Raw genomic sequence first — 26,173 nt, forward strand, 5'->3', positions numbered from 1 at the left:
GAAAGAAGGTGAAAGAAAGAAAGAAAGAAGGTGAAAGAAAGAAAGAAGGTGAAAGAAAGTGAGAAGGAAGGAAGAGAAGGAAGGAAAGAAGGAAGGAAAGAAGGGAAGAAGGAAGGTAGAAAAAGAAGGAAGGAAGGAAGGAAAGTAGTAAGGAAAGGAGGAAAGAAAGAAAGGAATAAAGAAAGAAAGATAGAAGGAAGGAAGGAAAGGAAGGAAGATAGAAAGAAAGAAGGAAGGGAAAGAAGGTAGAAAGAAGGAAGGAAGGAAGGAAAGAAGAAAGGGAATGAAGGAAGAAAGAAGGAAGGGAAGAAAGAAGGAAAGAATGAAGGAAGGAAGGAGAAGAATCCTAGGTATGTCATGTAGCCCAGTTTCTCCTGCCTCTTGGTCAAGTGCCACCTTTCAAAATATGGGCACATTAACAGCTTCAGAAACATGGCCATTCACACACAGATAGAGAACCAAGTGAGAGCAGTGTCATGAGATTACAGAGAAAAGAGAAGTCAGGAAAAGAGGATGGTCAACAAATCAAATCTTGCAGAGAGGTCATGAATGACAAGGATTGAGAAAAGTGTATCTGATTGGTCAATTAAAAGATCACTGGTTACCTTGAAGAGAGCAGTGTATGGGGTATGGTGAGACTGGCAGTCAAGAATGCAAGGGTTAAAATAGGGAGAGGAGAGAAAATAGAAGCAAAGAAGGAAGAACTCTTTTTTTTAAAAAAGTAGTTTGGCAGTAAAAGGCAGGAGAGATGTAGAATTAGGTCTTTAGTGGTAGGGTCTAGTGAATTTTGTTTTGAGCATGTTTGTAGACAGAAAGAAAGGTACTAGAAGACAGAGAAATATTGGAGGTTGGGGAAGAGATTGTGGAGGCAATCTGCTGGAGGAGTTGGGATGCAGAGTACAAGCAGAGGGGTTGGTTTGAGTGATACAGTAAAGGATGAGAAAATGGGGATGATATTAATAGATATCCAGACATGGAGTAGAGGAGAAGCAAGAACTTCTGGTGAATGGCCTCTCCTTTTCCTCCAATAAAGAGTGAAGGAGATCTTGCTAAGAGGGTAGGGAAAGAAGGTGTGGTAAGTTGAGGAGAAAAGAGAAAGTTTGGAACAACTTCTGTAGGGGAATGATATAGAGAGTCAATTAAGGAAGAGTAAAAATTTTTTTGTTTTTGTTTTTGTTTTTTTTTTTCTTTGCCTTGGGGTAGGGAGGACCCTGATGATATTGGACAACAGAAATTTTTAGTGCACCAAGTTAGCAGGGGCAGCTAGGTGGCACAGTGGATATAGCACTGGGCCTGAAATCAGGAACCCAAGTTCAAATACAGCCTCAGACACTTACTAGCTGTGTGACCCTGGACAAGTCACTTAACCCTGTTAGCCTCAGTTTTCTCATCTGTAAAATAAGCTGGAGAAGGAATTGGCAAACTACTCCAGTATCTTTTGCATGACCCAGACAGGGTCATGAAGAGTCAGACACAACTGCAATAATTGAACAACAAGAAGTTAGCGGGGTTGGATGGCTTTCTCCAACTCACTGAGAAGCACATGAGTAGGAAAACAAAACAAAAAAATTGGACAGAGTTTTCATTTCCCAAAAGGGTTCCCTCCCTACTCCTTAGATAATGAAGTCCATAAATACAGTTAAAGTATGGTTTAACACATAAAAATTCAACTTCCTTCATTCCTTTCAGGAATACATCTATTGTTAAAAGGAGTTAAATCTGCAGCCTTTATCTTTGTGAAATAGTAATGTACTCGAATGACATTATTATCCTTTTCAGAAAAAAAATGTAATAAAACACCCTGAAGAGAATGCTTTTACTCACCTGAGAGTTCATAGTCGACATATGGCCCAAGGCAGTGATGTTTAAACATAACTCTTAAATTTATACTACGAATCCTTGTTTCATTTCTGTATAATACAGATTATCCAAGTACTTGTGAGTCAACATGTATAAAACATCCTCACTATTAGCACACTAAAATGCTGATATCTGGGGAAGACCCAATATCAAATTTCCCTAATAATTCATTGAAACTTGCTTTGGTGGGACAGCAAATACTTTACTGAAGAAATGGGTTGTTAGGTACCGTCTCTGAAATGTATCATCTTAGAAAGATGCCCAGAGCAGTGATTTCAAAGTCAAATAGAAATGGGGGGGGGAGGGCACCAAATTGTACATAAGGATCTCTATGGACCACGTATGAACTTAGAAATTCCCATATTAATGTTATCTATTTTATTATACTTTTATTTATTTTGTTAGGTTTTTCTCAGTCACATTTTCATCTGATATGGGCAGCACTTAAGCTTGTTGTTCACTGCACACAGCCAAGGGCCATGTGTTTGTCACCTTCAGTGACACAGCAAGTTGAAGGGGCTTGCTCAAGGTCACACAGCTAGTATGCGGCATAGAGGAGACATTAACCTAGGTCTTTTTGGCTTTGAGGATGGCTCTCTATCCTCTACCAGAGGTTTCCAAACTTATTTGGCCTACCATCCCCTTTTCAAAAAAAAGTTACTCAGCACCCCCCTGGAAATCTACTTTTTAATCCTTTAACTTTTTTAAAAAATTGCATCATTTCAAATTACTACCGTCCCCTTGGATCATTCTAGCGCCCCCATGGGGGTGATATTGCCCACTTTGAGAACCTATGCTAGGCCATGCCATCTCTTTATTTTGGTAAAAAGATATTTAAATGATTCAGACCACTTATATTCCAGCCATGAAATGAATGTAACTGCTGTTGTAACCAAGGGATATTTTTTTTTCTCCAAAGGACAATAAAGTAAGTGAATACATTGGTGTTTCTGAGCAAATATGAGATCAGAAGGCCATCTGAATGAAAAAAAAAATTTTTCCACGTAAACATGCAAAGTAGAGTTTTTAGCTGTGGACTTTTGAGAAAAATATGAGCATCAGCCACACAGCAGTGTGAGTGAAGAGTTTCTGGGGTAAGAGGAGACAGCTGCAGACTATTAAGCTAGCTAGCTCATCAGAGAAAGGGAGGGGATAAACTCAATAGCTGAGTTCAGCTGACAGGTGGCCATAGCCACAGATGCACCTGGCTGAGATTTGGATATGGTGATTGATGCTACTAAAGGGACCTTCAAGTAGGAACTTGTAGCAGGAAAACCTGACTATTCAGGCCACAGTAGAAGTACTGTTTCTCTTCCATGGTGACAGCTCAAAAAATGCCAATGACTCATTTTCTCAAGTCCTTTGCTCCAGCCAAACTGATCTATTCCCAGTCCAGATTACTCCCCCTGCTAGCCTGTTTTTCTGTGATTTTGCTTACATCATTACCCCTTCTTAGAAAGCCCTTTCCCATCTCATCTTAGCTTATAACACAATCCTTGTTGTTGTTCAGTCACATTTGACTCTTCATGGTTTTCTTGGCAAAGATACTGAAGTGGTTTGCCATTTCCTTCTCCAGCAGATTAAGGCGAATAGAGGTTAAGTAACTTGCCCAGGTTCGTACAGCTAGTAAGTATCTGAGGCTGAATTTGAACTCAGGTCTTCCTGACTTCAGGCCCCATCCTACAAATCATAATCATCCTTAAAGACCTAGCTCCAAGCCTTCCAAATTTATTCTCTTCTACAGCAAGCTCTCCCTCTTCAAAACTACTTTTGTTGTCGAGTCATTTCAGTTGTGTCTGATTTTTCATGACCTGTTTGGGGTTTTCTTGGCAAAGATACTTGAGTGGCTTGCCATTTTCTTCTCCAGCTCATTTTATAGATGAGGAAACTGAGGCAAACAAAGGTTAATTGACTTGCCCAGGGTTACACAGCTGGTAAGTGTCTGAGGCCAGTTTTGAATTCAGGAAGATGAGTCTTTCTGATTCCAAGCCTAGTGCTCTATCCACTATGCAACCTAGCTGCTTTTCATAACCACTATTGTGCCCATTTTGCAGATAAGGGAATTAAGATTTATAAAGGTCAAGTCACTTGCCAAAGCCATACAACTACTGCATCGAAGGCAAAATGTGAACCTATGTCTTTCTTTTTCCAGGTCCCACACTCTAGTCACACCCTAGTAAACTAAACCATCTTTTGGTATTCATGTATTGCTTTTTATTAATGTATTGCTATTTAACTTTCTTTTTTTTAATATATTGCTATTTAACTTTTTATTAATGTATTGCTATTTAACTTTCTTTCTTTTTTTTTTTGCAGGTTTCCAGCTTGTCTTCCCAATTAGCCTGTATTGCCTTTGAGAGCATTGTGATCACTGGTATTGTTACCGAGAAATATTTCCTTTACTTATTGATAAATGTGGAGTTTCAAAATGTTATACCTCAGACAGGAAGGAGCCTAGGAATTGATAGACTAGGAGCCAGTTTTTTCTCAGTTGTTTCATCCAACATCCAGTTGTCTTAGCAAGCCCAATAGTAGGCCTTGACTTGTCTGGCCCTTAACAGTATACATAGTCTAGGGTGGCCCATGAGGAATTTCTACTTGCCAGGACACTGGATACAGAAAAGACTTTTTCTAGACCAGTGACAACTTCCAATGATAATGGGCAAAAAATCCAACTCAAGATACTAGTGTTGGACTATGGTACAATGGATAGAGACCTGGGTATAAATTTTACCTCAGACTTATAAGCTGTGTGATCTGGATATCACTTAACTTCTCCAGGCATCAGTTTTCTTATCTTTCAAATAGAGGTTTGGATTTGATAATCTCTAAAGTCAATTTCAGCTTTAAATTTATGATTGTATGAAGGCCAGAAAACCAGTTGCTGGAGGGGCTAGGTTCCTCAGGGGCTCAATTTTCTACACTTCCCTGAAGCCAATATGGCAGAGTAAAAGTAGTGACTTGCTTGAGCTCTCCCCCAAACCCCTCCAAATACCTATAAAAATGACTCTAAACAAATTCTAAAGCAGTGGAACCTACAAAAAGATAGAGTGAAACAAATTTCCAACCAAAGACAGCTTGGATGGTCGATCAGAAAGGTATATTGCACTGGGAGGGGAGAGGAGTGCAGTTTGGTATAGGCACACAAGCCGCAGTGAACCTGGAACAGGCCTCAGAGGACTGAATTGTGGTCAGCTGTGGCAGATTCAGACTTTTCAACCCATGAAAGCCAAAGACAACTTAGAAGGTCAGTGGGAAAAATCTATTTCTGTGGTGGTGAGAGAGAAGCATGGTGGGGCTCCAGACCCATTCCCTGAGCTTGGACCCAGGGCGGCGGCTGCCTCCTGAGCTTCCAGACCACAGACTGAGGGGGAATCAAGTGGCTGATCAGAGGGTGATTGCAGGGATCTCTCTGCTGGTGCAGGATTCTCTTGCTTTGCCCATGCTTGGATCTGGGTCACAGTTCTGGGTGGCGGTCCTGGGGCAAGGAGGAGTGCTGGCATGGTGGAGCTTGTAGTGGCAGTGGAGAGGAAATCCTCACAGTTCCAAGACAGAAAAGAGTGCTTGTGGTCACTCATAGACCAGAGCACAGGCCAGGAAAGGAGTAAACACCTCGCCCTTGATCATAGCACCTTGGAAGAACTGAAAAGTTACAGGTCCCTAGAAGTATCTCTGAAAACAGCTGCACAAAACCCCTGAAGCTTGAGACAGTACTTTCTCCACATTGAAAACAGACCCCTACCTTAACAAAGAGTTTATAACTCAAGTAATTGGCCAGGATCGTGAGCAAGCAGCGCAAAAAGAATCAGACTATATTATCTTACTTTGGTGACAAAGAAGATCAAAACATATAACCAGAAGACAATGAAGCCAAAGCTCCTACATCCAAAGCCTCCAAGAAAAATATGAATTGGTCCCAGGCCATGGAAGAGCTCAAAAGGGATTTTGAGAAGCAAGTAAGAGAAGTAGAGGAAAAACTGAGTGTGATGCTAAAGGAGACCCAAAAGAATACTGAAGAAAATAACACCTTAAAAAATAGCCTTACACAAATGGCAAAAGCGGTCCAAAAAGCCAATGAGGACGAGAATTCCCTAAAAAGCAAAATTGGCCAAATGGAAAAGGAAGCCCAAAGGTTTACTGAAGAAAATACTTCTTTAAAAATTAGAATGGAGAAATTGGAAGCTAGTGACTTTAGGAGAAATCAAGGCACTGTAGCACTAATCCAAAAGAATGAAAAAATAGAAGAGAATGTGAAATATCTCATTGGAAAAACAACTGATCTGGAAAATAGATCCAGGAGAGATAACTTAAAAATTATTGGACTATCTGAAAGCCATGATCAAAAAAAGAGCCTAGACATCATCTTTCAAGAAATTACCCAGGAAAACTGCCCTGATATTTTAGGGCCAGAGGGCAAAATAGAAATTGAAAGAATCCACTGATCACCTCCTGAAAGAGATCACCAAAGGAAAACTCCTAGGAATGTTGTAGCTAAATTCCAGAATTCCCAGGTCAAGGAGAAGATATTGCAAGCAACCAGAAGGAAACAATTCAAGTACTGTGGAAACACAATCAGGATAACACAAGATTTAGCAGCTTCTGCATTAAGGGTCCGGAGGGCATAGAGTATGATATTCCAGAGGGCAAAGGAGATAGGATTACAACCAAGAATCACCTACCCAGCAAAACTGAGTATAATCCTTCAGGGTAAAAAATGATCATTCAATGAAATAGGGAACTTTCAAGCATTCCTGAGGAAAAGACCAGAGTAGAATAGAAAATTTGACTTTCAAATACAAGAGTCAAGTGAAATGTGGAAGAGGTAAACAGGAAAGAGAAATCATAAGAGACTTATTAAGGTTGAACTGTTTACATTCCTGCAGGGAAAGATGATATTTGTAACTCATGAGTCCTTTGTCAGTATTAGGGTAGTGGGAAGGAAAAAATTATATGTATGTGTAGATAGATAGATAGATAGATAGATAGATAGATGGAGGGCACAGGGTCAGTTGAAGATGAAGGGGTTATATCTGGAAAATAAAATTAAGGGGTGAGAGAGGATTATACTGGCAGAAAGATAATGGGAGAAGTAGAATGGGGTAAATCATCTCACATGAAACAGACAAGAAAAGGCTTTTACAGTGGAGGGGAAATGGGGGGAAGGTGAGAGGGAATGAGTGAATCTTATTCTCATAGGATTTGGCTTAAGGAGGGAATAATATACACAATGAGGTATGGAAATCTAATCTTACCCTACAGGAAAATAAGGAGGGAAGGGGACAAGAGAGCAGGGGGTTGATAGAGGGGAGGGCAGATTGGGGGAGGGGATAATCAAAAGCAAACACTTCTGAGGAGGGACAGGGTCAAAAGAGAGAATAGAATAAATGGGAGGTAGGATAGGATGAAGGGAAATATACTTAGTTTTTCACAACAGGACACTACAGAAATGTTTTGCATGACTACACATCTAAAACCTGTATCGAGATGCTTGCCTTTTCAATGAGGGTGGGTGGGGAGGGAGGAAAGGAGAAAATTTATAACCCAAAGTTTTAAAAACATATGTTATAAATAAAAAAAAATAAAAAAGGAGGTGTTAAATGAAAAACCATAAAAAAAGAAATAGTCAGAGACCTTACTTCTGTCCTATCCAGTATTTAACAGAAATAGTTTAATTGTGGATAGAGTTTTCTCTCCTGCTATAAATAGACACCTTAATGCCTAAAAGGCTAATAGCACCATGGTCAGCAGACAGATCTTGTCTATAGTCAGCACCATGATTAGAACCACGATCTTATACCCGAAAGGAACTTTAGAAAGTTCAGTCCAGTCCTCTTATCTTAATATATAAGTAAACTAGGGTACAAAGAGTCTGATTACAGCAATTCATAAATCTACACATTCAAAGTTCCATGAAAGAGGAGAGACCAACTGACCCATAAAAGACTATACTCATGGCTGCCAAGATAGGAAGCTCAAACCACCTCTTTCACATGAATCCGCATGCTTCTCTGATCTGGCTTGCTTAGCCTCAACATTGTATGATGAACATAGATTCCTCTAGTGGTTGGATCTCCCTGATACCTCAACCTAGTCTGCCAAAATAATTGTCTCTCAACCTTCCTTGATCCAGATACAATACATATGTTTAAAAAAGGAGAAAAAAACTGCATGAATACAGGGTGCAAGCAGCGTGGCTGGACAACAGCTTGTAAGAAAAAAATGGTCTATTAACCCTTCTCAGAAATACAAGGATCTAAGACATCTCCAAAGGCCTCATGATGGAAAATGCTATCCACATCCAAAGAAAAAACTATGGAATTTGAATGCAGATCGAAGCATACTATTTGAAATTTTTTTTTCTTCTGTTGTGTTTTGTTTCCTCTTTCTGGTGGTTCCTCCTATTGATTCTAATTCTTACCTACAATATCACTAATGTGAAAATGTTTAATAGGAATATATATGTATAGCCTATATCAGATTGTGCTCCATCTTGGGGAGTGAGGTGGGAAGGAAGGGGGACAAAAATTTAAAACTCAAAAACTTATGGAAGTGGTTGTTGATAATTCAAATAAATTAATTAAAAATTTAAGAAAAAAGAAAAAAATGGTCTAATGATAGAGGGGGGAGCAGTTTAGTTGATTCCACTTTCAATGTAAGTCATCAGTGTGACATGACAGCCAAGAAAACCTAATGTAGCTACTTTAAGAGAAAGGCATAGCTTCCAGGAATGAGATGCTGAAAATCCAACTGAACTATGCCCTAGTCATTACATATTTGGAATGTTGTATTCAGTTCTGGGTACCATACTTTAGGTAGAATATTGAAAAGATGAGAGAGGTAGCATATCATAGTGGATAGAGAACTCTCTCCAAAGCCAGAAAGACCTGGGTCCAAACCCTATCTCTGACACACACTGGTTGTATGATCCTGGATTAGTCACTTCACCACTAAGTGCTCTAAGTAACTCAGTAAGATTTTAAATTGTGATTACTTTACAAAGTAAAATCAACAAGTAAAGACTTGTACTTGGTAGAAGAAATTTTCTCATCTCATTGTTACTGAGTCATTTTAGTCATGTCCAACTCTCCATGAACCCATTTGGGGTGAGTTTCCTCTCTTAATGACACAGGTTTAGTCACTTTCTCCTATTTACAAGGTAAAAAGGCTCCAGAGAAGCACAACCAGGATGGTGAAATATCTTGATATCATATGACAGGAGGATCACTGGAAGGAGCATGAATAAGAGAACACTTGATGGAGTATGGTATGATATCTGTCTTTCAGTATTTGAAAGACTGTCATGTAGGAAAGAAATTAGCCTTTATGTACCTGGCCACAGAGGGGAGAACTAGTAGCAATGGATAGAAGTTTCAGAAAGGCAGATTTCAGCTTGATATGATGAAAAACTAGTCCTAGACAATTAGAACTATCCAAAGGCAAATGGACTGTCTCAGGAAGAAGTGGTTCCCTCTGTCAATGAATTTCTTGAAGCAGAAGTTGAATGATTGCTTCTCAGGGATATCATAGGAGCTATTTCTGTTCACACATGGGGTATACTAGGTGCCCTTGGAAGTCCTTTATAATTGAGAGGACTGAGGATACTCTATAAAATGGAAACCATTTCTCCTGATTTATCACATTACCAGTTCACTTTGCATTCTTGAATAACTCCCATGTGCCTTCTTTGAATGAGTCTTCAGGTTGACCACCTTCTTATGTGCCTGGATTATATCTCCCAGGATACTCTATGAAGGCATTTGTGGCTGATGGTCAGTGGATCAAAGAATCATAAACTTAAAGCTAGAAATAACCTAATCTAGTCTAACCCTCTCATTTTGTAGGTGATAAGACAGAAATGTAGAGAAGTTAATTGACCGTCCATACTACCATACTACCATACTACCATACTACCAGTCATACTGGTAGTAAATAACAGGGTGAGACCTCTACAAATCTTTTGACCTGTACTATATGACTCTTTCTATGGTACTATGCAGCTTTTTTCTACTACTACTTTATGCCTTCTCAATAGCATTCAACTAATAAGTAAATATTTATTAAGTTCTTACTATGTCCCAGGCACTGTGTGAGTTTCTAGAGATTCAAAGGCAAGAAATGAAATAATTCCTACTTTCAAAGAGCTTATACTTTGTCAGGGAGACAACATGTCTACGTGTATGTGTGTGTGTATATATATCTATATATATATATACACACACATATATGTATGTATGTATTATGTATGGATGTATATATATTGTTCCTAGCTAATGATCTGAAAGAAAAAATGTAGTCTCCTACCCCAAGATCCCAAGATGCTACAGTCTGAAACAATTTGTTTTGCCAAACAAATTGAAACTGATCTCTGCAAGCTGCATGTCAACTTAGAAAACCACAAATTAACATCATTATCTAAGTTGTATCATATTTTTACTTTTTTTGTTAAACATATTCCAAATACATTTTAATCTGGTTTGAGCTAAATTAGGGGGCTCAATGGTCAGAAGTCTGACACCTCTGTTTGAAATCATCTTTTTTATCTCTTTAATACTTCTATGTTATTATTATTACTACAATTAATTCCTATTTCTTTTGGGATCTAAAAATCACCAGAGATAGGATCTGATCAATAAGGACCATATTATATGTTTCAGGTGTAAAAATTTGCTTTCATTTGCTTTCATCAGATGACCTCAAGTTACCCTAAAGATACAGTATCATTCTCTTAGTAACTCTGATGTTCGTTGGTAAAAATACCTCAACCTTCAGGAAAATCAATAACATCTAAGCAGAGCCAGAGGAAAACATTTCTGGGGTCCCTTCCAACTCAAGGTCTATGATCCTATGATCTATGACTTGTGACTTTTTCCCAAACCCTAGAGAGACTGAGGCATTGGTGCGTTTGAACTGCCTCTGAGTCAATGGTCAATGGCACTCCACCAATCTCCATCAGGGGAAGGGATTTTTCTGTTTCCTACTTCTCATTTCCCCTCTTATTCTTCCATTCCATTTCTTCCTTCTTTCTGATTCCAGTAGCACCCAATGATACCCAGAGACACTGTTTTACACTAAAAGTGGCATGTAGGGATAAAGGGGGCGCTGACCCTCATTCCACTGGGCACTTCAAGCACATTTCACAGTGGCTGAGTGCTTTTTTTTTTAATCTTCTGAAATCCCGGACTGCTTCCATGAGCAAATTTGGGCACTTGAAGGCATTTTCTTTGAGGATACCTTCTCTGTTACTTGAAGAGTGAGCATGTTTGCTTGTATTAGGCTTCAACTCAGGGCCTGGGTTAGTTTGGTTTCCCAAGTAAATAGACACAGGACATATGCCAAACAGCATGGATCAAAACCTTTCCCTGGCTGTTAGACTATTAGGCTCACAGAGAAAACTGGTTTTCTCAGGACCATACCCCCAAGGGAATGGGGTCTAATTAGACAACATGAGATTTCAACAGGCTGGGACCCAGTGGTTTTAGTGCTCTCCCCTTAATGTCTTGGCCAGCACTAAAACATCATCCCCATTTGCCACAGCAAGTGAGAGTGACTGACTGGTGGGAAGCATTACTTTTTTAGAAAAAGTAGTTAGCCTGGGACAGGCCTGTTCCCTGGCAGGGTAGTCGTGGAAAGGAGTTCCCTGCCCCTGTAAGGACAATGTCAGGCTAGAAGGAGGCACTAAGCCCTTAAAGGAAGATTTTTGTAAACATAGATATTTACTAAAACACTTAAAAAGCCTACTATTCCAATATTTTTTTCTCTCTTTTTTAGTGGCAGTCATTGTTATTTTTGGGAGGAGAGGTTCCCAAAGCCTGAGGCATCTTCATTCACAAGAAGATCTCAGCTGGTTGGGGCAGAGTGGAAATTTCCACACATCAGTATTTGGTATGTAAAATTCCAGAGCCAAAGAACTTTCAGAGTTCAGGGCTTTGGGGCTAATTAAAATGCATAGCTTTCTGAAAACTCTCGCATATTTTTGGCTAATTTTCATTCTTTCTCTATGATCCAACTGGGCCAACATGATTCATTGGGTTCTTTATGAATTAGGGAGCTATAAATTACAATTTTTTCCATTTAATATTCATTACCTTTCACATTATATAGCTAAACAGTGGATTATGGAAGAAATTTTCCTGTTGGGTGATTTTCTTTCCCATTTTCACTCTTCTTCACTAGTAAACATAGACATAACACTTCACAAGAATGCCTTAAGGAGGAAGCAGCTCCTTGAAATTCTCTGAAAATGTAAAGTATTGAGTATTGTTTAGATTTACTGTCCCACCACCATGTTTCCAAGGTCAACTTTGGGGGTAGCAAGAACAAATAATTCACATTTCAGAGTATAAAGGGCAAAACAGGAAATCCATCTCTGGGAAGCTTAGTGAATCATAATGTCTTAATTTCATTAAGGATCGTTATCACCCACTGGTTGTCTGCATGACAATCCCTTCATGTAGTGTGATGGACCAGGCAATTGTACTGAGTTTCCATTTTGTCTTTGAAAACAAATGACTCGGACTTTACTGGTAAGAAAGAAAAAGAGGTTAACATCTTTGTGTTGATAAAATGTGTTCTCTTTCATATAAGGCTGCCTGAAATAACTGAAGCTCCTTGAAGTCAGAGACAGTACCATTTTTAGTCTTGGTATAATCAGTGCGTAGCACAGCACCTGGCACATAGTAGGTGATTAATGAATGTTTGGAAATTGATTTGAACAAAGAAAGGAATGACTTGAAAGTCTTGCTTGGAGAAGCTTAATCTTCTCCTGATCCTCATATGACAGAATATCAAGGCCTTTCACCAACCAGCTTGCCCTCCCCTGGACAGTCTCTAATTTATCATTAAGGGACTGGATCTGGACCTCCGATTTCACTGGGATAGAGGATGCCTGTGACATCCATTGTACTCTAAGTGAGGCATTTTAGTGGGAGAAATGTTCAATTTAAACCATGATTCAGGATATGATTGTACCCTACTCATATTGTCCTCGTATAGGGCTTATGAGATTTGTACCTTTAGAATCATATCTTGCATAGTTGGTTTTTTTCATAGTTGTTTTGCAATCATCATTTCCCAGATGAAAAAACTCCCCCTACTAATATAGGTCTTCAACATAAAAATCTCATAGAGTTGCCTAAAGCACTAAGAGATTTATTCATACAACCAGTATATGTTAGAGATAGGGCTTGAACTCAAGTCTTCCTGGCCTGACAGTTTTCTGTCCATTATAACATGCTGCTTCTCTCACCCTTGTCAATGTTCTATCTAAAATGTGGTACCTAGAACTGAACACAATACTCCAGATGTGTTATGACCAGGGCAGAGTACAGCTGGACTATCAGCGTTTTGTTCCTGGAAGTGATGCTTCTCTCTTAATGCAGCTCAAGGTCACATTAGTTTGGTATTTTTTTTTTTTTTTGGCTGCACTATTACACTGTTGACTTCTATTGGAAGTGCAGTCAACTACAAGTTAGGCAACCTTAGGTTTTATCCTGATCTATCCATGTCCTGTCACTCACTTAATCTCTTCAGATAGCTTTTTTATTTTCATTTATAAAATAAGAGATTTGGACTACATCATGCCTAAGATTGTTTCTAGTAGCTGGCCTAAAAACCAAGAAGACCTGAGTTCTTCCTGCCATATACTGTCTGTGTGACATTGGCCAAGTCACATAACCTACCAATACTCGTTAATACAGTATTTTGGGTAGTTTTCTTACCCAGGGGTTTCCTGTACCAATGAAATCACAGATACAGTCCCTTTCTCCTATCTAACAAACAATTAAAAATCTATGATTCTTTGCCTTTGAATGATTTCCCCTCAGAATTTTGGCATCACAGTAGCAGGATATTTCTCCACCAAGATAGGGCCTGGAGAAGACTTGCCCTCTCAGCTGTATACCAACAGTTTCATTTTAGGCTCAGGACCAGCAGCAAGACAAGTTTCATTTTGGTGACTAGCTAAAATCAATGAGTAGGCAGGCTTGGGCATTGGTATAAACTACTTCATTATTTTACAAAGCACAAGTCATACAAACATATCCATCCACGTGTACCATATGTTGTAGCATAGGTATCCAAAATATGATTCTAAAGACACAGATTTGATAAGCCCATAGGAAGCCAGCCAGAGAAAGTTACAGTCACACCCTGTATTATGGTTTAAGTCGAACATTCTCTCCTAAGAATGCCTGACTTAGTATACAATGTATATTGCTGGCAGCTGTCTTATAATCTACTGAGATGCAAACAACTACCCTCTCTTCAGTCAAGCAACTGACCACCCAGGCTTGCCGAAGAGAGAACAAGAGCTGAAAGGGGACAATTTTATTTTCAAGGACTTAATAGTACTGGAGAGACGAAAGTAAAATTCAGAGCTGTTTTCCAAAAGAGCAGTTCACTGTCTCCTTTTTAAATAAACAAACCCCTCTTTGAACAAGAAAAATGAATTGCCAACAGAGTCAAGCATGGCTGAAATTGTGAAATAGGCAAAGTTTATCTTCAGAGAACCTTTAGTACCTCTTCCGTTATCCAAATCTATCCCCAACCAGGTGTCCATGTTTCCCAAACTGATTTTCTTTCCCCCAGGAAAACTGATCTGATAAATTTATTCATATCACATAAGGGACAGAATGTATTTTCCCTTTGGGGTTAAAATATTTTCATTTTGAAAATAAGAACCTGGGGCCAGCTAGGTGGTGCACTGGATAGAGCACTGGCCCTGGAGTCAGGGGGACCTGAGTTCAAATCTGGCCTCAGACACATAATATTCATTAGCTGTGTGACTCTGGGCAAGTCACTTAACCCCAATTGCCTCACCCTCCCCCCCAAAAATAAAATAAAATAAATAAAAATAAGAACCTGGAGGCAGAAATGTTCAATCCAAAGGAATGGCTCTCTAACGCTGAAAGCTTAGATACTGGTAGGCCTACAGGGAGAGAACCTTCCAGTGCCTCTCAAATCACATTCTGTAGAGAGGTGGTTCCCTTACCTTTCAACACATTAGGGTTGGCCTTCATTTTTTTTCTTTTTTAAGTGTAATTAATTAATTTTTTAAATTGACAAAATATATTTTCTTTTCTCCTACCACCCCCAGTGGGGGAAAAAGAAAAAGAAAACCTTTGCAATAAATATGCATAGTCAAGCAAAACAAATTCCCACACTGATCATGTCCAAAAAATAAATGTCTTAATCTGTATCCTGAGCCTATCACCTCTTTATCAGGAGGTGGGTAGCATGCTTCTGAAGACACGCTTGGTCACTGGTTGATTAGAGTTCTTACATCTTTCTAAGTTGTTTGTCTTTACAATGTTGTTGCTATTGTATAGATTGTTATATTGTTCTCCTAGTTCTGCTCACTTCACTTTTCATCAGTTAATGTAAGTCTTCTCAGGTTTCTCCAAAACCATCCCCTTTATAATTTCTTAAAGCAACATAGTATTTCATTACACTCACATGCTATAATGTATTCAGCCACTTCTCAGTTGGTGGGTAACCCTTCTGGCACTCACCTTCTAAAATTTTATTAGTTTCTGAACACATCTGTTTGATTAATTTTTTCTCATAACTTTACGTCTGTGTGAATATGCCATTGGTCATGTTAAATTAAATAAACATGAAAAAAAAGCTTGCCATAGTATTAAAAAAAATCTAAGTTAATCCCTCCCTAACCCTTGGTTTCTAATCACATTTAAAGAAATATTATTTACAAGATTTATACCCACTTCTTCAGTTTTTATACAGCTACTGTCATGACTTTATTCAAATTTCACATCATACCATGGTTAAATCAGAAATTTAGCAAAACATTTTAAGGAAAGTCTTATGAAAATGGAGTGTACTGAAAGTTTTTTTTTTTTATCAATATGTATATGTGTGTTTAACTCAAGGTCCCAAATGTGTCAAAAGTTATGTTGTTCATTATTTAATGTTAAAAAAAACCAGAAGAGAATAAAACTGAATGTATAACTATAACTATGAACATACTATAGACTTGGTGAAACTTATTAGGCTACTCATTCCTTCTTAAAAATACCATAGGAAAATTCAATCTTTTCTTTCTTTTAGACACATTTCATTTCAATCTGGTCTTACTAAGTTGAGAATGATCTAGTAGGAGAATTGCTACCTTGAGATAAGACTATCCAGATATAAGCCTAAGATAGTGCTGAGATAAGCTGCCATGCTGCTTCTTTTACTAACTAGCTTGTACCTTTGAGCAGGTCACCTCTCTAAGTCCCAGTTCCTTAGTCTATAAAATTACACCTTCAAAGATCCTTGGAGTTCTAACATTGCAAAATTCTGATCTTTATGCAGAATCACAAAATTTAAGAATGGGACAAATTCTCAATGGCCATCTTGTCCAACCCATAGACAAAAGACCGCCCCTCTCAGTCCCAGGAGGATGTTGTGAGGATCAGTTGTGTATGCAAATATTTAGAAAGGTACAAAAGTTATACCAATTTCAAGTGTTATTAAGATTACTTTAAGCTAAGTGTAGATAGTAAAAAATGTTTATTTTATTAAAAATAATGTTATTTTCCTCCAAGAAGATGATGCATCTTGCTGAATTACAATCAATAGGGCACATAGCTATTTTTTTCAGCAATGGTGGTGGATTTGGATTGATATAGCTATATTCTCTCATTTGATTTTCCTTTTAATCAACAGGCAGGATCTGCTGACTGCTGGCCAAGCATGGGACTGAAATATAAATCTTGGACCTCTAATGTTGGTCTTGGTAGGATTATATTCTAATCAATTGAATTAACAAGTTTCATTCTCATTGTTTTTATAAACCAATACAATCTAGTAGAGGGAATACAATGCCTTTCTGTTCTATTTCTTTTGTTCAGTCATTTTTTTTTAGTTGTATCTGACTCTTTGTGATCCATTTTGGGGTTGTCTTGGCAGAGATACTGGAGTAGTTTTCCATTTTCTTCTCCAGCCATTTCATTTCTATTAATGCCTAATTTTAAGATATCCAACTAGTTTTCTTTCCTGTAATTAATATATCTTTTTAAAGATTAGGGTAAAGGCAAATTATAGAAATAGACACAGACTGTATGGTGCAGCTGTGTGCAAAGTCTACATCAAAGCAAATCCAAGTTTTCATGAAGATGACAATCCTGTACTGATTTCCTGCAGTTGACCTATGTCTTCTTTTGAACCTAAAACATCCTCAAGACAAGCTATGTGAAAAAAAACCAAAGCACCTTTTTTAGAATATGGTAAATTATGTTCTGGGTTAACTGGAACAATTGAGTTTTGTAATGTATTTTAAACCAGTAAACAATATCTACCACTTACTAAGTGTCCTTAACATGGAGAAGCAGTTTGACATAGTAGAATGTGTACTGGACTAGCAGGGTTCTGGCTCTGTTATGTGAATTGGGCAAGTTGTTCAGAGTGTGAGCTACAATTTGCTCATCTGTAAAATGGAGAAGATAATACTTGAACTTTCTACCTTGCAGGGCTATTGCTATATAAATGTGGGTTGTTGTTATTATTATTATTCCAACATTGTGACTGGTTGTGAAGGAAAGAAATGATAGGGTCATTACCCTTAATAAGGTAACAGTTTAACATAGAGAGTTCATGATGTGATTTTATATGTAAAAGCACTTACTAGATATCGTTCTTCCTGTCTCATGCTTGGTGTGCGGATCATATGGTTCTGTTCCCCTCTCCAGTCGCCAAATCGACGGAAAAAATAGTTTGATAAAAATCGGTTGACAGGATCTCTAATGATGTTGATGTACACGGGTTGATCTCCTCCAAACCTAACAGAAAAAAAAAATACAAGGATTTCATGAGAAGTTATAGTCACTTCAATAAGAAAAATGAGGTCTATTTTTGAAAGTGTTTCTCCTTGAGATTTTGATTTACTGCAAGAAGATGTTCTAGCCTGTTAATGTCCCAATGATTGTTCAAAAAGAAATAAATCATGCTGAGATTCATATCACTGGGTTGGGGTGGGGGGAATTACAGCCCCTTGTACATCCAGAGTCCAGTCAACCTTAAAACAAAGTATTGCTTCATCTCTAAGGTGAATGTGTCATTCACTCACCCAGGCTGCAAAATGAAATTACAGTTTTAGTGGAGGAATAAAAACATCTACAGACATGAAAAATGTAGCACATTTTTCTGCAATGAATTTCATTTCATTTCACTGTACTTCAGAGAAAAAAAAAGGGTTAGGGTACTCATCCTATCTACCTGAAAGTACTATTATAAAGTTCAAATGAAATAACGGCTATGAAGGTATTTTGAAAAACATTTATTGATATGAATTAAGGTTTGTCTTGAGAACTTCTGATCTTTGTTGTTTCCTTTTTTTTTGTTAGCAATTGGAGTTAAGTGACTTGCCCAGGGTCGCACAGCTAGTAAGCTTCAAGCGTTTGGTCTGAGGTTGGATTTGAACTCAGGTCGTCCTGACTTCAGGGCTGGTACTCTATCTACTGTGCCACCTAGTTGCCCCATTTCCTTTCTCTTTAGGGAGGAAACATTCATTAAGCCCCAGGCCTGCTTCAATCTATCCTTAGGAGGAAATTATCACTGTAGTCACTAACACCTCAATATATTTTAGTTTGATGTGTTACACCACTAACAATAGTCTTATTTTTCAAAAGTAGAGTAAGAAAAGTGATGAATTTCTAATGTTGGTCCTCCAAATAGGAGATCTTTGCCTAATGCCAAGAACTGATATTCTATTTTAAGAGCTGAGCTGAATCAATGCTGAAAATCTTTCAATAAATTAAGCCAGACCCCCCCCTCCAAAAAAAAAAGAAAGTTGCAGCTTACTTGAAGGATAGTTTACAAGTTCTCTTTGGATAAGCAAAAAAAGGAGTTAGCAGAGCTGGTTTTCTCATGCACCCTGACTCAATAAGAAGTATCATTACAGAGAATACCTGGCTATCTTGTCTTATAGTGATGATGAGAGGAATAAGCAAGGAAGACACTGAAAATAATTTTAGCTTATGCACCAACATCTGCTACACAGGATGAAGAAGTAGAAAAGTTATTTGAAGAACTTGATGAGATTTTTTTATAAACTGAGTCAATATATATACATATTATATATATAATATACATATAGTATACATATAATATACATATATTATATATACATAATATACATATATACACATGTCCCTGATACTCAGTGATTTCAATGTGAAAGCAGCACTAGTAGAGTTGGTAATAAGAGTATTAGACTTCTCAGAAGCTTTAGCCTATATATCATGAATGCATTCTTCAAGAAGAAAATCAGAAAGCACTAAGCATCATGAGTACAGAACAACATTGCAAAACTGATTTTTAGATTAGGTTTGTTAAGACTATTATTTAACAGGCAGGACATGATTAGTTACTGATTTGAGAATTGAATAAGAATAAGTTATCTGTATGTATAATCAGACCATTAATTAGTCTGAGTAAAGATAAAAATAAACATAAAAACAAGAAAGGATTGACAAAAAGAAACTGTTAAAAAAAATCTCAGTAGCCTCAATCTGACCTATTAAAAAAGGTGATAAAAAAGGAAAATGCAAAAAAGGAAAAAACATTGACATTTACTATTCCCATTTTCTATAAAATTCAACTGATACAGTGAGTAGGCCAGAAGAATTTCAAAACTTCCTTGCCATGTAGAGAGAGATGGTAGGTAAAAGCAACTCTGGTTTAAAATGTAAAATCATTTGTCAAACACCACAGAGGAAAATTACTAACAATATTGCCTTAAGAAATAGCAAAAACAAATGGAGGTAAAAACAAGTGTACAAAAATTTTGGTATGAAACCAAGTCACATTCCGATATGAAGCTGGTAGGAGGAAATCAATAGACAAAATGAAACGGATTGGTTGGCATTTCTACAACAATCTTTTTTCCTCACCAGTGAGAGAGGCTCTGATGCACCTCAGTCCCTGGAGTGTTACATAAAGGAGTAGAAATGGCACTTAGAAAATGAAATAAGAAAGATCTGGAGGCAACCTAATTATGAAAGCATTAAGGCAGAGTGATAAAAGATATTTCAGGGAACATAAGATACTAAATTTTTTAAAAATTACTATCCTATCTGGCCACTTTTCAATTTTTACAAAAATCTTCAGGAAAAATAGAGAAGAGAAGGAAGTTCACAAGGAGACATAGATAAGTAGGGCAGTGTTGGTACTACCATGTTAAATTTAATGCATACTTTTAAAAAAGTTTATGTAATATTAATTTTTCATATGCATGCCTCTATTTCATATACATGCTTTCTATATAAATGTATTTCTGTTTATTAAGTTCACAATAAAGAAAAGGAAAAAATTAAAATTCAGTGATTATTACATTAGGCCTTTTACTTATTTTGTATTCCTCAAGTGCCTATTATTGAACAGTTTAGTAAATCCTTACTAATGACTTAAATTCAATCTTTATAATCATAATATACACACTTAAGGAGGGTATCCTTATTGAAAATTGTAGAATGAACAGGAAGTTTCTTGAAAATGATTTTCTACAGCAGACCATCTCCTTACCATCACAAAATTGACTGAATAGTGCAGAGAATGAAAGATCTGGTTGTGTTTACTGTTTGTTGATTACCAAAAAACAACAACAACAAAAAAAAAACCAAAAAACACCAAACTGACCATTAACTCATTGAAGCAAACTGTGGCTTAAAAGACTCTCCTCCTATAATGTGTCTTCTGTTATGTTAAGAATCATACAAAATTCCATAAAAAGTAAGCTATAGACAAAACTGTTCAAAAGTACTTTTATTCTCAACATGAAGTGAGACACAAAACAAGAAGAGGAATATTTTGCCCAAGACCTTTTTTTAAAAATTTTTTAAAATAAATTCATTTATTTTTAGTTTAGTTTAGTTTAGTTTTGTTTAGTTTAGTTTAGTTTAGTTTTCAACATTTACTTCCACAAGATTTTGAGTTCCAAATTTTCACCCCATCTCGCCCCTCCCCCCACCCCAAGATGGCATGCATTTGGAATACCCCTTCCCCTAGTCTTCCTTCCTTCCCTTCCTCTCCCCTCCTCTTATCCCCTTCCCCTCCTATTTTCTAGTAGGGCAGGATACATTTCTGTGCCCCATTTCCTGTATTTCTTATTTCCCAGTTGCATGTGAAAACATTTTTTTTTAAACATGTGTTTTTAAAACTTTGGGTTCCAAATTTTCTCCTTTCCTCCCTCCCCACCCACCCTCATTGAAAAGGCAAGCAACTGAATATATGGTATACATGTGCAGTTATGCAAAACACTTCCATAGTAGACATGCTGTGAAAAATTAACTCTATTTCCCTTAATCCTATCCTGCCCCCCATTAATTCTATTCTTTCTTTTGACCCTGTCCCTCCTCAGAAGTATTTGCTTTTGATTACCCCCTTTCCCAATCTGCCCTTCTCTCTATCATCCCCCTACTCTCTTGTCCCCTTCCCCCCCCATTTTCCTGTACGGTAAGACAGATTTCCGTACCCAATTGAGTGTGTATGTTATTCCCTCCTTAAGTCAAATCCTATGAGAATAAGCTTCACTCATTCCCTCTCACCTTCCCCCATTTCCTCTCCACTGTAAGAGCCTTTTCTTTTCTGTTTTTTGTGAGATAATTTACCCCATTCTACCTCTCCCTTTCTCCTAGTATAATCCTCTCTCACCCCTTAATTTTATTCTCCAGATATGACCCCTTCATCTTCAACTCACCCTGTGCCCTCTATCTATCTATCTACCTACCTACCTATCTATCTAACTACCTATCTATACATACATATAATTTTTTTCCCTCCAACTACCCTAGTACTGACAAAGGTCTCATGAGTTACAAATATCATCTTTCCATGCAGAAATATAAACAGTTCAACCTTAACAAGTCTCTTATGATTTCTCTTTCCTGTTTACCTCTTCATGTTCCACTTGAGTCTTGTATTTGAAAGTCAGATTTTCTATTCAGCTCTGGTCTTTTCAGCAAGAATGCTTGAAAGTCCTCTGTTTTGCTGAATGACCATTTTTCCCCTGAAGGATTATGCTCAGTTTGCTGGGTAGGTGATACTTGGTTGTAATCCTATCTCCTTTGCCTTCTGGAAAACTTAAATTGTTTCTTTCTGGCTGCTTGTAATATTTTCTCCTTGACCTGGGAACTCTGGAATTTGGCTACAATATTCCTAGGAGTTTTCCTTTGGGGATCTCTTTCAGGAAGAGATTGGTGAATTCTTTCAATTTCTATTTTGCCCTCCGGTTCTAAAATATCAGGGCAGTTTTCCTTGATAATTTCTTGAAAGATGATGTGTAGGCTCTTTTTTTGATCATGGCTTTCAGATAGTCCAATAATTTTTAAATTCTCTCTCCTGGATCTATTTTCCAGGTCAGTTGTTTTTCCAATGAGATATTTCACATTGTTTTCTAATTTTTCATTCTTTTGGATTTGTTCTACAGTGTCTTGATTTCTCATAAAGTCACTAGCTTCCAATTGCTCTATTCTAATTTTTAAGGAAGTATTTTCTTCAGTAATCTTTTGGACTTCCTTTTCCATTTGGCCAATTTTGCTTTTTAGGGCATTCTTCTCCTCATCGGCTTTTTGGACCTCTTTTGCCATTTGGGTTAGGCTATTTTTTTAAGGTGTTATTTTCTTCAGTATTTTTTTGGGTCTCCTTTAGCAAGCTGTTGACTTGTTTTTCATGATTTTCTTGCATCACTCTCAGTTTTCTTCCCAGTTTTTCCTCTACTTCTCTTACTTGCTTCTCAAAATCCCTTTTGAGCTCTTCCAAGGCCTGGGACTGATTCATATTTTTCTTGGAGGATGTAGGAGCTTTGGCTTTGTTGTCTTCTTCTGGTTGTATGTTTTGATCTTCTTTGTCACCAAAGTAAGATAATATAGTCTGACTCTTTTTGCGCTGCTTACTCATGATCCCAGTCAATTACTTGAGTTTTAAACTCTTTGTTAAGGTAAGGGTCTGCTTCCAATGTGGAGAATGTACTGTCCCAAGCTTCAGGGTTTTGTACAGCTGTTTTCAGAGATACTTCTAGGGACCTGTAAATTTTCAGTTATTTCAAGGTGGTATGATAAGGGGCAAGGTGTTTCCTCTCCACTGCCACAACAAGCTCCACCACACCAGCACTCCTCCTTGCCCCAGGACTGCCCCTCAGAACTGTGACCTTGATCCAAGCAAGGGCAAAGCAAGAGATCCCTGCCTCAGCACCAATGAAGAGATCCCTGCAATCACCCTCTGATCAGCAACTTGATTCCCCCTCAGTCTGTGGGCCAGAAGCTCAGGAAGCAGCTGCTGCCCCAGACCGCACTCAAGACTTGTGGCTGAGACCTAGCTTCTAACTCTCACCGCAGTCACAGACTTTTCCCACTGACCTTCTAAGTTGTCTTTAGCGTTGATGGGTTGAGAAGTTTGGAAACTGCCACACCTGCCTGCAATTCAGAGCTGTGAGACCTGCTCCAGGTTTGCTGGGGCTGACGCGCCCACACTGAACTGCTCTCCTCTCCCAGCCTGGAGTGATATACCTTCCCGATCCACCATCTAGGTTATCTTTGGCTAGAAATTTGTTTCACTCTGTCTTTTTGTGGATTCTGCTGCTTTAGAATTTGTTTAGAGCCATTTTTTAACAGGTATTTGAAGGGGTTTGGGTGAGAGCTCAAGCAAGTCACTGCTTTCACTCTGCCATCTTGGCTCTGCCCCCCACAGCTTGGAATTCTTAAACATCCCAAGACCTTCTCCATCATCATGAAGAATATGTTGTGTGGGATCCAAATGGAAGAGAAAGTCTCTATAAGTGGTGAGGTTCTTTAGAATGATATTTTACTGATCATAGCAAATCCCAGGACAGTATAAGGCCTCCTCAGGGATAGCCATGATCACTAAAAAGAGTTTAGCCTAACCATCCCTACAGGAAAACTAGATGTCCATTTATCCAAAGTATGAAATACATTTGGGAATCTGGCTTATCAAGTTAGTATGTATTCCTGGTGTGGGTGTCACAGAGGGACAATAATTTGAGCCCAGAATGAATTGGAGGAAGAGAGCAGGCTAGATGATATTTGGGAAGGTGTGATGCGCTATGGATAATTCCAAGTTGCTCTTTAGCACAAGCATCTTTTAAACATAATTTTTAGGGGCACTACATAGTTGTGAGTCTTGGAACACCACTATCAATAATCAAAGTGATGGATGACCCAAAGGTACTGGAGTGATGTATAGTGGACATAAGCTGTAGCCTGTTTTCAATGATGATCTATGCCCAATAAATGGCATATGGGACATCATCCATGAAATGTATGACATGAAAAGAAAGTTTACCAACATGTAATGAGAGCAGGTTATGACACCCTGAATACTCTGCTAGTACTATGACTTATGAAAATATTTAGAGGAAGTTCTATTTCACATTGGTTCCATCCTCTGTGGAATATCTATGGAAAAGTATTGGCAAGAATTGCATAGGATGAAAAGGCATTTATTGGATTTAATGCAACAAACATCTGTTAAGACTCTACCGTGTGTAAGGGACTGGCAAGTAAGTCTAACATGAGGTAATTTTAAGCAGAGAGCATTAACAAGCGGGAAAATCAGAGAAGTATCACAGAGGAGAAGACAGCTTATCTGAGTCTTGAAGGAAAACAAGGATTCTGATAAGCAGTAGGGGCAAGCACATTCTAGTTTTGTGTGACAACACAGAGCAGGAGATGGAGAATTATGTTTGGGGAAGAGTTAGTAGCCCATTTTGGTTGGAACACAGTGTCCATGAAAGGGAGTAAAGCAAAACAAGGCTGGAAGAGTAGATAGGATTCAGAATATGGAGAGTTTTAAATTCCAGCGATCTAAATTTGTATTTTATCCAAGAAGCAATGAGGAAATACTGATAGTTTTTGAACATATGTGCCTTAAGGAGATTGTTTTTTCTTCTACACATAGCAATATGCTTCAGTCACTTATTAACTGTATGACCCTGGGCAAGCACTAAAGAGAGGAGAAACCGGAAACAGGGAGATATAACCTGCACCAAAAGAGGGAACACCTCCATTGACAAGATCACAGATTCATGTAGCATTGACGCATGATAATTTAGTGTGGAAGCTATGTTGGCCCTTAGAGGTACCATTCAAATCACACCATACAGGCAATTATCTCTTCAACTTATCTTGCCAAGAATTTTGCCTATGCCTAACCCACATGTATGGGGCAGCTAGGTGGTACAGTGGATAGATCACTGGGCCTGGAGTCAGGAAGAACTGAGTTCAAATCGGCCTCTGAAACTTGCTAGCTGTGTGACTTTGGGCAAGTTACTTAACTCTGTTTGACTCAATTTCCTCATCTGTAAAATGGGCTGGAGAAGGAAATGCAAACCACTCCAGCATCTTTGCCAAGAAAACCCCAAATGGGGTCACAAAGAGTCAAACATGACTGAAATGACCGAATAACAACAACCCACACGTGCATATGATTAACAATAAACTTGAAATCAGTTCTATGAGACACCAACCACATAGATATGTCTTACCTATTGAATTGTTATGCTTCAAATTTTATGGCACACAACTAAATTCACACACCTAAGTAAACCAGTAGACAGAGCAAATGCAGTTAATGGGAATGGAAACAGTCAAGCAAACTAATGCTATACTGTTAACAATAAAATACTCATTTGTAGACTTCATATGAATAATGATCACTAAGTTAATTGCAGACTCATCTCAAGAACCACTGGAGACTAAAATAAAGTGAAGTAATGCCAAGGAATCAATGAGCCAGTTCCCATTATCAGTAATCGCCCTTGGCCTTGCAATGGGTCTGTCACTACAGAGGTTAAAGACTCTTAAGTATCTGCAAGACTAGATATGGATGACTCACTCGTGATATGCATTATAAGCAAAAGGATTAGTCATCCAAGTTTTTAGATCTAATCTTCCAACTTAGGGATCTGGGGAGATGTTTAAGAACTTCTTCTACAAGATCAGAAAACAGAAATACTTGACATAGGCCTCTCTTTTTTCCTGGCCCTGTAAATAAATATCTATTCCTGCCAGCTAATTTTGCTGTTCAAATAACAGGTAACATTTAAATAGTGCTTTAAGGTTTGGAAAGCACTTCACCTATGTTATCTCTTATGAACCTCACAATAACACTATAAAGTAAGTGCTATTATTAGCTCCCATTTAATAGATGAGGAAACAGGTTGAGAGAGGTTAAGTGATTTGCCCAGGTCACACAGTTAATAAGTGACTGAAGCAGAATTTGGACTGAGGACTCCCTGACTTCAAGGCCAGCACCACTATGCCACCTAGTTGCCTCAAACAATTTTCTGCTAACCTGAAGG

The 26,173-nt window shown here is 38.1% G+C and overlaps 1 protein-coding gene across 1 annotated transcript in view; it reads right to left on the reverse strand.

The window, feature by feature from the left end:
- UST (uronyl 2-sulfotransferase) overlaps positions 1 to 26,173 on the reverse strand; it is a 384,341-nt gene that overhangs the window by 102,278 nt on the left and 255,890 nt on the right. The window contains exon 5 of the mRNA XM_027857975.1: positions 17,486 to 17,639. Coding sequence (XP_027713776.1) covers positions 17,486 to 17,639 — 154 coding nt within the window. The remainder of the gene's footprint in view (positions 1 to 17,485; positions 17,640 to 26,173) is intronic.

Source organism: Vombatus ursinus, unplaced genomic scaffold (genome assembly GCF_900497805.2).
Source record: "Vombatus ursinus unplaced genomic scaffold, bare-nosed wombat genome assembly UNPS02012602.1, whole genome shotgun sequence".
In the NCBI taxonomy this organism is placed as follows: domain Eukaryota; kingdom Metazoa; phylum Chordata; class Mammalia; order Diprotodontia; family Vombatidae; genus Vombatus; species Vombatus ursinus.